The sequence below is a fragment of the Poeciliopsis prolifica genome, unplaced genomic scaffold (genome assembly GCF_027474105.1).
Source record: "Poeciliopsis prolifica strain line A6 unplaced genomic scaffold, Auburn_PproV2 SCAFFOLD044, whole genome shotgun sequence".
Classification (NCBI taxonomy): domain Eukaryota; kingdom Metazoa; phylum Chordata; class Actinopteri; order Cyprinodontiformes; family Poeciliidae; genus Poeciliopsis; species Poeciliopsis prolifica.
Genome location: NW_026562419.1, coordinates 518,301 through 533,233, shown reverse-complemented (window position 1 = coordinate 533,233; position 14,933 = coordinate 518,301). Strand labels below are relative to the sequence as shown.

The 14,933-nt window shown below is 39.1% G+C and overlaps 1 protein-coding gene and 1 pseudogene across 1 annotated transcript; both read right to left on the bottom strand.

The window, feature by feature from the left end:
• Nucleotides 1–5,324: 5,324 nt before the first annotated feature.
• On the bottom strand, nt 5,325–5,988 carry LOC129376561 (gastrula zinc finger protein XlCGF57.1-like; the record flags this gene model as incomplete). Its single annotated transcript, XM_055056158.1, has 2 exons — nt 5,325–5,787; nt 5,873–5,988. Coding segments are annotated over 2 exons (579 nt in total), but the record flags the coding sequence as incomplete, so codon positions are not given.
• A 4,564-nt stretch (nt 5,989–10,552) lies between these two features.
• LOC129376452 (oocyte zinc finger protein XlCOF6.1-like) lies at nt 10,553–14,356 on the bottom strand (annotated as a pseudogene).
• Nucleotides 14,357–14,933: the final 577 nt, after the last annotated feature.

The following is a 14,933-nucleotide window of genomic DNA, read 5'->3' as shown; positions in this document are numbered from 1 at the left end:
CCAGTGTGAATTCTGTTGTGAGATGTTAAGTGCTGTTTTTGACTGAAAACTTTTTCACAAATCCCACATGAGAAAGGCTTCTCACCAGTGTGAATTCTCCTGTGACGTTCTAAACTTTTTTTATAAGGGAAACTTTTCCCACAAATCACACATGAGAAAGGCTTCTCACCTGTGTGAATTCTGTTGTGAGAAGTTAAGTGTTGTTTTTGACTGAAACCTTTTCACAAATCCCACATGAGAAAGGCTTTCTCACCTGTATGAGTTACCATGTGCAGTTAAACTGGTTTGTTTGAGTGAAACTTTTTCTACAATCTCGCATGAGAAAGGTTTCTCACCTGTGTGAGATCTCATGTGTTGAACTAAATGAGATCTAGTCAAACAATTTTTCCACAAGTGCACAGGAACCTTCTCACCCGTGTGACATCTCATGTGAACAGTTAAGCTGTCCTTTCGAGTGAAACTTTTTCCACAGTTCTCACATGAGAAAGGTTTCTCACCTGTGTGAGATCTGATGTGTTGAACTAATGAGATCTAGTCAAACAATTTTTCCACAAGTGCCACAATGAGAACCTTCTCACCCGTGTGACATCTCATGTGAACAGTTAAACTTTGCTTTCGAGTGAACTTTTTCCCACAGGTCTCACAAGAGAAGATTTCTCCACCTGTATGAATCTAATATGAGCAGTAAATGAGATTTAAACAAAAACTTTTCCCACAGTTGTGCGGTGTAAGGTTTTTCACCGAGTGAATTCTCTTGTGTCTGTTTAAACGACTCGTTTAGACGGAAACTTTTCCACAGCTGGACATGAATGGTTTTTTAGCCATGTGAGTTTTCTTGTGATTCATCAAGGAATTATTTCGAGAAAAGGTTCATCACAAATTTTACAAGAATATAGATTTTGGTCTGGTTGAGCTTTCATGTGCGTTTCTTGTTCTGAAGTCTCTGTTGAGTTTTTCTGCTGTTTGTTCAAATGTCATCAGTTTCCTGTTTCAGCACAAGATGCTCTTCATCCTGACTGATGGAAAGTTGCTCCTCTTCCTCTTGATCTGCAGAGGTTCTGCTCTTGATCCAGTTTCATCTGCAGAGGTTCTGGTTCCTCTTGTTCCAGTTTCATCTGCAGAGGTTCTGGTTCCTCTTGTTCTAGTTTCATCTGCAGAGGTTCTGGTTCCTCTTGATCCCATTTTATCTGCAGAGGTTCTGGTTCCTCTTGTTCCAGTTTCATCTGCAGAGGTTCTGGTTCCTCTTGTTCTAGTTTCATCTGCAGAGGTTCTGGTTCCTCTGTTCCCGTTTTATCTGCAGAGAGTTTCTGGTTCCTCTTGTTCTAGTTCATCTGCAGAGGTTCTGGTTCCTCTTGTTCCGTTTCATCTGCAGAGGTTCTGGTTCCTCTTGTTCCAGTTTATCTGCAGAGGTTCTGGTTCCTCTTGATCCTTTCATCTGCAGAGATCTGGTTCTCTTGATCCAGTTTCATCTGCAGAGGTTCTGGTTCCTCTTGTTCCAGTTTCATCTGCAGAGGATCTGGTTCTTCTTGATCCAGTTTCATCTGCAGAGGTTCTGGTTCCTCTTGTTCCAGTTTTATCTGCAGAGGTTCTGGATGATCTGATCTGAAGTGAAGTTTCTCTCTGGGTTTCTGAGCTCATTTAGATCTCCTCCTCTTTGCACACACTGCATTGTGGGAAATCTGGAAAAAAAAGTCAAAATGTGAGGTCACACAATGAACCCTTTAATTAAAACTAAATGAAAATATTCTTCATCAGGGGGCGGCTGTAGTAGCGCAACCCACGTTTGGAGGCCTTCAGTCCTCACACGCCGTCACGGGTTTGATTTCCGGACCAGACGATATTTGCCGCATGTCTTTCCTTACTACATTCCTGTCAGCCTTCTTTCTTATAAGGGACACTAGAGCCCACAGAAACCCCCAGGAGAGGAAAATCTAATTATCAGCAAAACATTACAAAATGAAATCTCTTCCATCGTCTTTCAGAGAGATTGTTATTTACCTTATTTAGAATAAACAATGTCTGCATGTGGTTAATAATTTTACCAGCAATTAAACTTTAGTGCCGTCAAATGTGCAACATTTGGAAATATGCAGTCTGCTAGCTGACGTTACTCCCCTTCAAGATTCGCTTCTCGCCAACAGGGACGTTACACCATATTCTGTGACCACGCACATTGTGACTGTAGGAGGCGCTGTTGCAGGTTTACATCATACTTTGCTATTCTTATGGACACAGAATATGATGGCGCTTATCAAATAATGGTCCCACACTGTAACTTACAGTAAAGTACTAAATTTTAAATGAACCATCTCTATTAACTCTGCTTGCTAAGTCAATATCTGACCATTAGTCTTATGACATTTCTTTTTAGTTAAATGAAACGGCCCTTTAAATAGCTTTACATAGTGTTATAGTCAAGACCATCTAAGCAGAGACCAAGACCAGCCGCCACATAAGAATAAATGTGAAATATTAGCAAAAAGTGCTAATCAAATGGTCTGAAAGATCCACATTCCCATAAAAGCAAATCAATTTAACCAATATTAGCAATTCAACTCTTTGTTCTACTTTGCTCTGTGCTACAATCCATGGAAGTCTCATGCCAACCCTAAAAGATAACACCCTGGGCGGTTGCCCATATTGCTCATATCAGAAACCACCACTGTCTGCACTATTAAACATAGCAATTAAGGCAATGCACTAGTGGTAAACAACGCTCCATCATGAACACAGACCAAGGAGCAACAAGCAGAAATAACCAAACACTGTGACAGTTCTCACTTTTTCTCCTGCTACATGAAGCCAGGCAAGCACAGAACTATCACAGAGCAATGAGCATGCTCTGTGTGCTCTGGTTTTATTGATTCACCAATTAAATTAATATCAATGTATACAATCAATTAAAATAATGACAGCTACTGCAGCTGTTCATACCTATCCGCTGCAAGATGATCTTGGGTATCCGGGTAAAATCATCAGTCTGCGCTGATCGTCCATCTCTTCCTCCATCTTAACGTTGATTTCTTTCCACTCTGTGAATGTTTCTTCAGCAGGAGTTTCCTGCTGCTTGATAAACTCTCTGAGGCTGAACTGAAGACATTTTTCCATTAAACACAGAAACATTTAACTAAACTGCAAAACAGTCTTCAAGAGGAAAAGTAAAGCCAGACATTTGCTCTGTTTTTTATGTTTCATGTGTTTCACTGTTGCTGTGCTGAAGAACCTGGAAGTGATTATTAGTTTGGCTTTAAATTTTCTGCTGAGTCTCTTCTTTTAAAATCCTGGAGGCTGATGCCCTGAAACCTTTAGCTGAGCCTCTGCTGCACCACCTGAATAGAGTAATTAGTCATTAAGGCTCTGCAGATCTGATCCACACAAGGAGGAGGTAATTATGGTGATTTCATTGCAGTGTTTTGTACCTGTGGCTCATCTAAACACTGCAGGTCACCTTGAGGACTGGAGTTTGACACCTGTGGTTTAGTTACAATAGATCAGTCTGGAGAAAACACTGATGATGTTTTGTTGTTCTTGCAATAACTAATAAAATCCTGATTCTGTGAAAGTCACATATATATTTTCTATTTTCATAAAGATATTTCAGATAAGTATGAAGTTAACCAGGATGCTTTTATTTTTCTGTTGGTTTAAATTTAAAGCCTTTAGTTAATATTTAGAGGTAGATTTATTTAACCTTCCTAATTTTACTTTAATAAATTGCTGCACTTTTAGCTGCTATTCAATCTGCCAGGTTTCTGCAACCTGGATCTCTGGAGACTCAGTGGCTCTTTGGCTCATTTATTATATGAAATTATAAAATATTGATCTGTCGTTTTGTTTCATTCTTTTTTAAGTTTCGTCATGAACCGATCACATTGGCCCTTGTGGTAAATTTGTCTCTAAACCAAACTCCTTATTGGTCATCTATTTTCAGAAATTCTCTTTAAATACCAGAATATTCACATAACTGTTATACTTTTGTCATCTGAGGAGACACTGAATATTGAATTAGTGTTATGATCAGTTACTCAGTAATTCACCAAATACTTCAAAAGAAAATACAGAGGAAGAACATTGTTCCAGCAGGAATATTAAATAAATAGAATGATAAACCCTGACCTTTACTATTATATAAGATCAAAATATAGTTTATGTTCCATGACTCCTTCACTTCTAACTCACCAGTTTAAGTACTGAAGGTTGCTTAAAATGATTAATTGTACTTGCTTTGAATTTTAAAGTTTTGATTATTTAGGTTCATTCTTTGTTAAATTATGGCTCATTTTGTTTTATCTCTTATTAGTATAAATATAGAACTCAGTCTGTTAAGTGTTGAATGAAAAGAATATCGACTTTATTAGAATGTATGCAACGTTGAGGAAGAGATGATCTCTGTGGACTGCTGCTGTTTATGTATATGAAGGTTTTCCTGATTTACTTTTTGTTTTAAACAGGTTTTATTCCAGCCTCTATAATTATGTAAATCTAGTCTTTCACACAGTTTTCTACTAAACAGAAAAAAAGAAAAGATCATCATTATAATAGTTTATTTTCTAAAATTATATAAATAGTTTCAATCTGAAATTCAATTCATATCATCAATACATTTTCTAAGCAGGAAAATTATTAAAACCATGTCAAAGAAATGCATCCATTTCTCCAAATCATTGAAATAAAATAAATTAGTACAAAGGATAAAACACAATAAAGTTTCCAACAATTTAGAAGTCTAACTCTCAAATCATTTAAAGTCATCGTTTCTTTAGAGACAATCTCTCCCTCAGTCTGATTAAATAAAATAGAAATATAAAACTGCCAGAATAAAATCCAAGTCGGTTGCAATTACTCCACTTCCAAATAGCAACTTACTGAGAATCTTGAGGTTCACATTGTGCCATCAAACCTGTGCAAGTTCTCATGTGAACAGTTACATTTGTTTTGAGTGAACCTTTTTCTAATGAATCTACAAAAAAAGCTTCCAACCCGTGTGAATCTTCATGTGATGACTTAAACTGGATCTATACACAAAACATTTTCCTCACTTTTCACTAAGGGTGCAGACATGACATGGTGAGCTGGTCTAATAGTCAAACCTCACAGCGGAGAACAGAACAGTGGCTGAGGTCAATAACGTTGAGGAATCAGATCAGCTTCACATGCATGTATCTGCTGCTCACCAATGTCCCAAAATTAAGGAAATTAACATTTATGAATCAGCCAGCTGATAAATCAATGCACAGCTACTTCTCACCAGTGTGAATTCTGTTGTGAGATGTTAAGTGCTGTTTTTGACTGAAACTTTTTTCACAAATCCCACATGAGAAAGGCTTCTCACCAGTGTGAATTCTCCTGTGACGTTCTAAACTTTTTTTATAAGGGAAACTTTTCCCACAAATCACACATGAGAAAGGCTTCTCACCTGTGTGAATTCTGTTGTGAGAAGTTAAGTGTTGTTTTTGACTGAAACCCTTTTCACAAATCCCACATGAGAAAGGCTTCTCACCTGTATGAGTTACCATGTGAGCAGTTAAGCTGGTTTTATGAGTGAAACTTTTTCTACAAATCTCGCATGAGAAAGGTTTCTCACCTGTGTGAGATCTCATGTGTTGAACTAAATGAGATCTAGTCAAACAATTTCTTCCACAAGTGCCACAATTGAGAACCTTCTCACCCGTGTGACATCTCATGTGAACAGTTAAGCTTTCCTTTCGAGTGAAACTTTTTCCACAGTTCTCACATGAGAAAGGTTTCTCACCTGTGTGAGATCTCATGTGTTGAACTAAATGAGATCTAGTCAAACAATTTCTTCCACAAGTGCCACAATTGAGAACCTTCTCACCCGTGTGACATCTCATGTGAACAGTTTAAACTTTGCTTTCGAGTGAAACTTTTCCCACAGGTCTCACAAGAGAAAGATTTCTCACCTGTATGAATCTCAATATGAGCAAGTAAATGAGATTTAAACAAAAAACTTTTCCCACAGGTTGTGCAGGTGTAAGGTTTCTCACCCGAGTGAATTCTCTTGTGTCTGTTTTAAAGAGTCGTTTAGACGGAAACGTTTTCCACAAGCTGGACAAGTGAATGGTTTTTTAGCCATGTGAGTTTTCTTGTGATTCATCAAGGAATTATTTCGAGAAAAGGTTTCATCACAAATTTTACAAGAATATAGATTTTGGTCTGGTTGAGCTTTCATGTGCGTTTCTTGTTCTGAAGTCTCTGTTGAGTTTTTCTGCTGTTTGTTCAAAATGTCATCAGTTTCCTGTTTTCAGCACAAGATGCTCTTCATCCTGACTGATGGAAAGTTGCTCCTCTTCCTCTTTGATCTGCAGAGGTTCTGGTTCCTCTTGATCCAGTTTCATCTGCAGAGGTTCTGGTTCCTCTTGTTCCAGTTTCATCTGCAGAGGTTCTGGTTCCTCTTGTTCTAGTTTCATCTGCAGAGGTTCTGGTTCCTCTTGATCCCATTTTATCTGCAGAGGTTCTGGTTCCTCTTGTTCCAGTTTCATCTGCAGAGGTTCTGGTTCCTCTTGTTCTAGTTTCATCTGCAGAGGTTCTGGTTCCTCTTGTTCCGTTTTATCTGCAGAGGTTCTGGTTCCTCTTGTTCTAGTTTCATCTGCAGAGGTTCTGGTTCCTCTTGTTCCCGTTTCATCTGCAGAGGTTCTGGTTCCTTTGTTCCAGTTTTATCTGCAGAGGTTCTGGTTCCTCTTGATCCACTTTCATCTGCAGAGGATCTGGTTCTTCTTGATCCAGTTTCATCTGCAGAGGTTCTGGTTCCTCTTGGTCCAGTTTCATCTGCAGAGGATCTGGTTCTTCTTGATCCAGTTTCATCTGCAGAGGTTCTGGTTCCTCTTGTTCCAGTTTTATCTGCAGAGGTTCTGGATGATCTTGATCTGAAGTGAAGTTTCTCTCCGGGTTTCTGAGCTCATTTAGATCCTCCTCCTCTTTGCACACACTGCATTGTGGGAAATCTGGACAAAAAAGTCAAAATGTGAGGTCACACAATGAACCCTTCAGTTTAATTAACTAAAACTAAAATGAAAATATTCTTCATCAGGGGGCGTGCTGTAGTAGCGCAACCCACGATTGGAGGCCTTCAATCCTCCACACGGCCGTCACGGGTTTGATTTCCGGACCAGACGATATTTGCCGCATGTCTTTCCTTACTACATTCCTGTCAGCCTTCTTTCTTATAAGGGACACTAGAGCCCACAGAAACCCCCAGGAGAGGAAAATGTAATTCTCAGCAAAACATTACAAAATGAAATCTCTTCCATCGTCTTTCAGAGAGATTGTTATTTACCTTATTTAGAATAAACAATGTCTGCATGTGGTTAATAATTTTACCAGCAATTAAACTTTAGTGCCGTCAAATGTGCCAACATTTGGAATATGCAGTCTGGCTAGCTGACGTTAACTCCCCTTCAAGATTCGCTTCTCACCAACAGGGACGTTACACCATATTCTGTGACCACTGCACATTGTGACTGTAGGAGGCGCTGTTGCAGGTTTACATCATACTTTGCTATTCTTATGGACACAGAATGTGATGGCGCTTATCAAATAATGGTCCCACACTGTAACTTACAGTAAAGTACTAAATATTTAAACTGAACCATCTCTATTAACTCTGCTTGCTAAGTCAATATCTGACCATTAGTCTTATGACATTTCTTTTTAGTTAAATGAAACGGCCCTTTAAATAGCTTTACATAGTGTTATAGTCAAGACCATCTAAGCAGAGACCAAGACCAGCCACCACATGACAATAAAATGTGAAATATTAGCAAAAGTGCTAATCAAATTGGTCTGAAAGATCCACATTCCCATAAAAGCAAATCAATTTAACCAATATTAGCAATTCAAACTCTTTGTTCTATTTTGCTCTGTGCTACAATCCATGGAAGTCTCATGCCAACCCTAAAAGATAACACCCTGGGCGGTTGCCCATATTGCTCATATCAGAAACCACCACTGTCTGCACTATTAAACATAGCAATTAAGGCAATGCACTAGTGGTAAACAACGCTCCATCATGAACACAGACCAAGGAGCAACAAGCAGAAATAACCAAACACTGTGACAGTTCTCACTTTTTCTCCTGCTACATGAAGCCAGGCAGCACAGAACTATCACAGAGCAATGAGCTGCTCTGTGTGCTCTGGTTTTATTGATTCACCAATTAAATTAATATCAATGTATACAATCAATTAAAATAATGACAGCTACTGCAGCTGTTTCATACCTATCCGCTGCAAGATGATCTTGGGTATCCGGGTAAAATCCATCAGTGCGCTGATCGTCCATCTCTTCCTCCATCTTAACGTTGATTTCTTTCCACTCTGTGAATGTTTCTTCAGCAGAGTTTCCTGCTGCTTGATAAACTCTCTGAGGCTGAACTGAAGACATTTTTTCCATTAAACACAGAAACATTTAACTAAACTGCAAAACAGTCTTCAAGAGGAAAAGTAAAGCCAGACATTTGCTCTGTTTTTATGTTTCATGTGTTTCACTGTTGCTGTGCTGAGAACCTGGAAGTGATTATTAGTTTGGCTTTAAATTTTCTGCTGAGTCTCTTCTTTTAAAGTCCTGGAGGGCTGATGCCTGAAAACCTTTAGCTGAGCCTCTGCTGCACCACCTGAATGAGTAATTAGGTCATTAAGGCTCTGCAGATCTGATCCACACAAGGAGGAGGTAATTATGGTGATTTCATGCAGTGTTTTGTACCTGTGGCTCATCTAAACACTGCAGGTCACCTTGAGGACTGGAGTTTGACACCTGTGGTTTAGTTACAATAGATCAGTCTGGAGAAAACACTGATGATGTTTTGTTGTTCTTGCAATAACTAATAAAATCCTGATTCTGTGAAAGTCACATATATATTTTCTATTTTCATAAAGATATTTCAGATAAGTATGAAGTTAACCAGGATGCTTTTATTGTTCTGTTGGTTTAAATTTAAAGCCTTTAGTTAATATTTAGAGGTAGATTTATTTAACTTCCTAATTTACTTTAATAAATTGCTGCACTTTTAGCTGCTTCAATCTGCCAGGTTTCTGCAACCTGGATCTCTGGAGACTCAAGAGGCTCTTGGCTCATTTATTATATGAAATTATAAAATATTGATCTGTCGTTTTGTTTCATTCTTTTTTAAGTGTCGTCATGAAACCGATCACATTGGCCCTTGTGGTAAATTTGGTCTCTAAACCAAACTCTTTATTGGTATCAATATTTTCAGAAATTCTCTTTAAAATACCAGAATATTCACATAACTGTTATACTTTGTCAGTCTGAGGAGACACTGAATATTGAATTAGGTGTTTGATCAGTTACTCAGTAATTCACCAAATACTTCAAAAGAAAATACAGAGGAAGAACATTGTTCCAGCAGGAATATTAAATAAATAGAATGATAAACCCCGACCTTTACTATTATATAAGATCAAAATATAGTTTATGTTCCATGACTCCTTCACTTCTAACTCACAGTTTAAGTACTGAAGGTTTGTTAAAATGATTAATTGTACTTGCTTTGAATTTTAAAGTTTTGATTATTTAGGTTCATTCTTTGTTAAATTATGGCTCATTTTGTTTTATCTCTTATTAGTATAAATATAGAACTCAGTCTGTTAAGTGTTGAATGAAAAGAATATCGACTTTATTAGAATGTATGCAACGTTGAGGAAGAGATGATCTCTGTGGACTGCTGCTGTTTATGTATATGAAGGTTTTCCTGATTTACTTTTTGTTTTAAACAGGTTTTATTCCAGCCTCTATAATTATGTAAATCTAGTCTTTCACACAGTTTTCCACTAAACAGAAAAAAAGAAAAGGATCATCATTATAATAGTTTATTTTCTAAAATTATATAAATAGTTTCAATCTGAAATTCAATTCATATCATCAATACATTTTCTAAGCAGGAAATTATTAAAACCATGTCAAAGAAATGCATCCATTTCTCCAAATCATTGAAATAAAATAAATAAGTACAAAGAATAAAAACACAATAAAGTTTCCAACATTTTAGAAGTCTAACTCTAAAATCCTTTAAAGTCATCGTTTTTAGAGACAATCTCTCCCTCAGTCTGATTAAATAAAATAGAAATATAAAACTGCCAGAATAAAATCCAAGTCGGTTGCAATTACTCCACTTCCAAACAGCAACTTACTGAGAATCTTGAGGTTCACATTGTGCCATCAAACCTGTGCAAGTTCTCATGTGAACAGTTACATTTGTTTTGAGTGAACCTTTTTCTAATGAATCTACAAAATAAAAGCTTCCAACCCGTGTGAATCTTCATGTGATGACTTAAACTGGATCTATACACAAAACATTTTCTCACTTTTCACTAAGGGTGCAGACTGACATGGTGAGCTGGTCTAATAGTCAAACCTCACAGCGGAGAACAGAACAGTGGCTGAGGTCAATAACGTTGAGGAATCAGATCAGCTTCACATGCATGTATCTGCTGCTCACCAATGTCCCAAAATTAAGGAAATTAACATTTATGAATCAGCCAGCTGATAAATCAATGCACAGCTACTTCTCACCAGTGTGAATTCTGTTGTGAGATGTTAAGTGCTGTTTTTGACTGAAACTTTTTTCACAAATCCCACATGAGAAAGGCTTCTCACCAGTGTGAATTCTCCTGTGACGTTCTAAACTTTTTTTATAAGGGAAACTTTTCCCACAAATCACACATGAGAAAGGCTTCTCACCTGTGTGAATTCTGTTGTGAGAAGTTAAGTGTTGTTTTTGACTGAAACCCTTTTCACAAATCCCACATGAGAAAGGCTTCTCACCTGTATGAGTTACCATGTGAGCAGTTAAGCTGGTTTTATGAGTGAAACTTTTTCTACAAATCTCGCATGAGAAAGGTTTCTCACCTGTGTGAGATCTCATGTGTTGAACTAAATGAGATCTAGTCAAACAATTTCTTCCACAAGTGCCACAATTGAGAACCTTCTCACCCGTGTGACATCTCATGTGAACAGTTAAGCTGTCCTTTCGAGTGAAACTTTTTCCACAGTTCTCACATGAGAAAGGTTTCTCACCTGTGTGAGATCTCATGTGTTGAACTAAATGAGATCTAGTCAAACAATTTCTTCCACAAGTGCCACAATTGAGAACCTTCTCACCCGTGTGACATCTCATGTGAACAGTTAAACTTTGCTTTCGAGTGAAACTTTTCCCACAGGTCTCACAAGAGAAAGATTTCTCACCTGTATGAATCTCAATATGAGCAAGTAAATGAGATTTAAACAAAAACTTTTCCCACAGGTTGTGCAGGTGTAAGGTTTCTCACCCGAGTGAATTCTCTTGTGTCTGTTTAAAGAGTCGTTTAGACGGAAACGTTTTCCACAAGCTGGACAAGTGAATGGTTTTTTAGCCATGTGAGTTTTCTTGTGATTCATCAAGGAATTATTTCGAGAAAAGGTTTCATCACAAATTTTACAAGAATATAGATTGGTTGGTTGAGCTTTCATGTGCGTTTCTTGTTCTGAAGTCTCTGTTGAGTTTTTCTGCTGTTTGTTCAAATGTCATCAGTTTCCTGTTTCAGCACAAGATGCTCTTCATCCTGACTGATGGAAAGTTGCTCCTCTTCCTCTTTGATCTGCAGAGGTTCTGGTTCCTCTTGATCCAGTTTCATCTGCAGAGGTTCTGGTTCCTCTTGTTCTAGTTTCATCTGCAGAGGTTCTGGTTCCTCTTGATCCCATTTTATCTGCAGAGGTTCTGGTTCCTCTTGTTCCAGTTCATCTGCAGAGGTTCTGGTTCCTCTTGTTCTAGTTTCATCTGCAGAGGTTCTGGTTCCTCTTGATCCCGTTTTATCTGCAGAGGTTCTGGTTCCTCTTGTTCCAGTTTCATCTGCAGAGGTTCTGGTTCCTCTTGATCCCGTTTTATCTGCAGAGGTTCTGGTTCCTCTTGTTCTCGTTTTATCTGCAGAGGTTCTGGTTCCTCTTGTTCCAGTTTCATCTGCAGAGGTTCTGGTTCCTCTTGTTCTAGTTTCATCTGCAGAGGTTCTGGTTCCTCTTGATCCCGTTTCATCTGCAGAGGTTCTGGTTCCTCTTGATCCACTTTCATCTGCTGAGGTTCTGGATAATCTTGATCTGAAGTGAAGTTTCTCTCCGGGTTTCTGAGCTCATTTAGATCCTCCTCCTCTTTGCACACACTGCATTGGGAGATCTGGACAAAAAAGTCAAAATGTGAGGTCACACAATAAATTCTTCACTTTAACAAAAATTAAAATGAAAATATTCTTCATCGTGGGGCGTGTTGTGGTAGCGCAACCCACGTTGGAGGCCTTCAATCCTCCACACGACCGTCACGGGTTTGATTCCCGGACCCGACGATATTTGTTGAATGTCTTTCCTTACCAGATTCCTGTCAGCCTTCTTTGTATCTGTGTATTGTTTCACTATAAATGGTTCACTTATTGCATAAATTAAAATGCAAAAAATCTAAACAGAACAAGATCTTATGAAATAGGAGCGTATCGCTGCACACATTTAATGAGCACAAGCTGCCGGTCTGTGTATCGTTTCACTATAAATGGTTCACTATTTAGCGGCACTGAAGTGAAAGTGCTGAGCAAACCTTATCAGGGGGAAAGTGAGAGAAAACGGTGGATTGAAATCCACCGTGAGAGTCAGATGTGAGGATTAAGGGGTAAAACTGCTGGAGAAAAAGCAGCAGGATAAAGCAGAGCAGAATTTAAACATGGAAGAGACGCAGCCGGATCCGGTTTGAGACCAAAACAACGAGGTGCGCCGCCTCACTGACTGATATTGGAAATCAATGTGAGCCTTTAAACCAATCAGCAGGAGCAGATAAGTTATCCTGTTCAGGTCGATATTTATTACACCGATCCACTGAAACATGTAGATACACATTAGTGGTGTTTTACATCATTTCCTGATGTTTTGAAGCTGATTTTTTTAGACTCCACTGGTGTGAATAGGTTTACATGGACAACATGTAAACAACAATAACTCTTTAAAAACTTGAATTCATATGAGCTTCAACATTTATTTTCAATTTGGGGTCAAAAGAGTATTTTTGAATTTGACTGATATTTTATCAGATGTTTTGAGATTGATTGATGTATTTTGTTATCATCAGGAGAAAGGTCAAAGGCAGAAGAGATAGATTATGATAAAAAAACACTAAAAGATCTGAATAATTCATCAATAACAAAATACATCAATCAATCTCAAAAACATCTGATAAAATATTAAACATTTGGAATATCTATTGAACTCTGATCCTGAAATCTGGAATCAACTCCCTCTCTCATGGCAACTAAACAACAATATATATTGCGATAGACTTGATCAGCATCAGTAAACAAAACATTAGATCCACACCTCAGGATGGGTTTAGAGGAATCAATAAACCTATCAGTCATGCTTTTGGACTTTGGGAGGAAGCCGGAGTACCCGGAGAGAACCCACACAAGCAAGGGGAGAACATGCAATATTCGTGCAAAAGACTCGGCATGAAGCCCCGGAGGTCAGCCGGAGAGTATCTGATGACCTGGCGACAAGGAGATTAGAATCTGATGGTCTGGGAACTCGAGGCCTCAAGTTCCCATGGCACCGCAGTCCTGCGGGCCCAAGCTCTCCTGCCAGCATCTTCTGCCATCAGCCCTAAGTGTCAAGCTCCCTTGACACTGCAGTCCTTTCTAATTAGAATTCAACCCACTTCGCAGTACCTGCTCGGTATGTGTGCAGAATAGAATTGGAGATCCCTCCGATCAGACGTGCGATTACTGACCGCTGCTCCTGTGGCTGGTCTGAAACCGACTGGCTGTCTTCGTGGGTTTCCTCTTCAGGTGGCTGCCGGTTCTGCTGTTCTACTCTGTCCCTCGTCTTTTTGGTCTGCTTTTCCTCTTCCGAGACATTTCCGCGACTTCTCAGCTTCAGGTCGGTGTTTTCCTGTTCATAGGCGGTGTTTATATTCTCCAAGGCGATGGTTTTCTGCTCCAGGGCCAAGCTTTTCAGCTGCAGGGCGGTGCTCATTTTCACCAAGGCAGCGCTTCTTTTCTCCAGAGCGAAGCTTTTCAGCTTCAGGCCGGTGTTTTCCTTCTCCAGAGAGATTTTAACCTCCTCCAAAGCGGTGTTTTTCTGCCCCAGGGTGGTGTTTTCTTGCTTGAAGGTGGTGTTTATTTGTGCCAAGGCAGTGGTTCTGCTCCAGGGCACGTTTTTGCTGCTCCAAGGTATTGATTTTCTCATCCAAGAAGGTGCTTTTCTGCTCCAGAGCGGTGCTTTTCTGCTTCAAGGCGGTGTTTACCTTCTGCAGGGAAGTGTTTGCCTGCTCCAGCGCGGTACTTTCTTGCACCAGAGCGGTCTTTTTCTTCTCCATGGCGGTGTTCTTTAGCTCCAAGGCGATGCTTTTTTTCTCCAGAGTGCTCTTCATTTTCTCCAAGGCAGAGTTTTTCTCCTCCAAAGCTCTTTTTCTCTAAGGCTGCGTTTTTCTGACCATTGCAATATATTTTTTCGCCATAGCGTCCTTCTTCTTCTCCAAGATGGTGTTTTGTGTCTCTAAAGCTGTGTTTCTCTCCTCCAAGGCAGTCTTTTCGATCTTTAAGGCAGTATATTTCTCCTCCAAGGTGGCCTGTTTCTTCTCTAGATCGGCGATGTCTTCCTTTAAAGTTTTATTTGCCTCCAACTGTTTTTTCAAGTCTTCTTTTCTGCCGAAGGAGAGCGTCTACTTCAAGCGCAGCTTTTTTCACGTTGAGAACTTGGATGTTCAGCTCCTCATTGGCTTTCAGCAGAGACTTTCGCTCGATGGACATCATGCTGACTTGTTTCAAAATGTCATTGAGCTGCTGCGTCTGTCTCGCTATGATCCGTTGCAATTCCTTGTCTTTGCAATCAGTAGACTTATTCATCTTACTGCTCTTATTCATTTTTAACTCTTTCTCTCAGGACAAATTTGA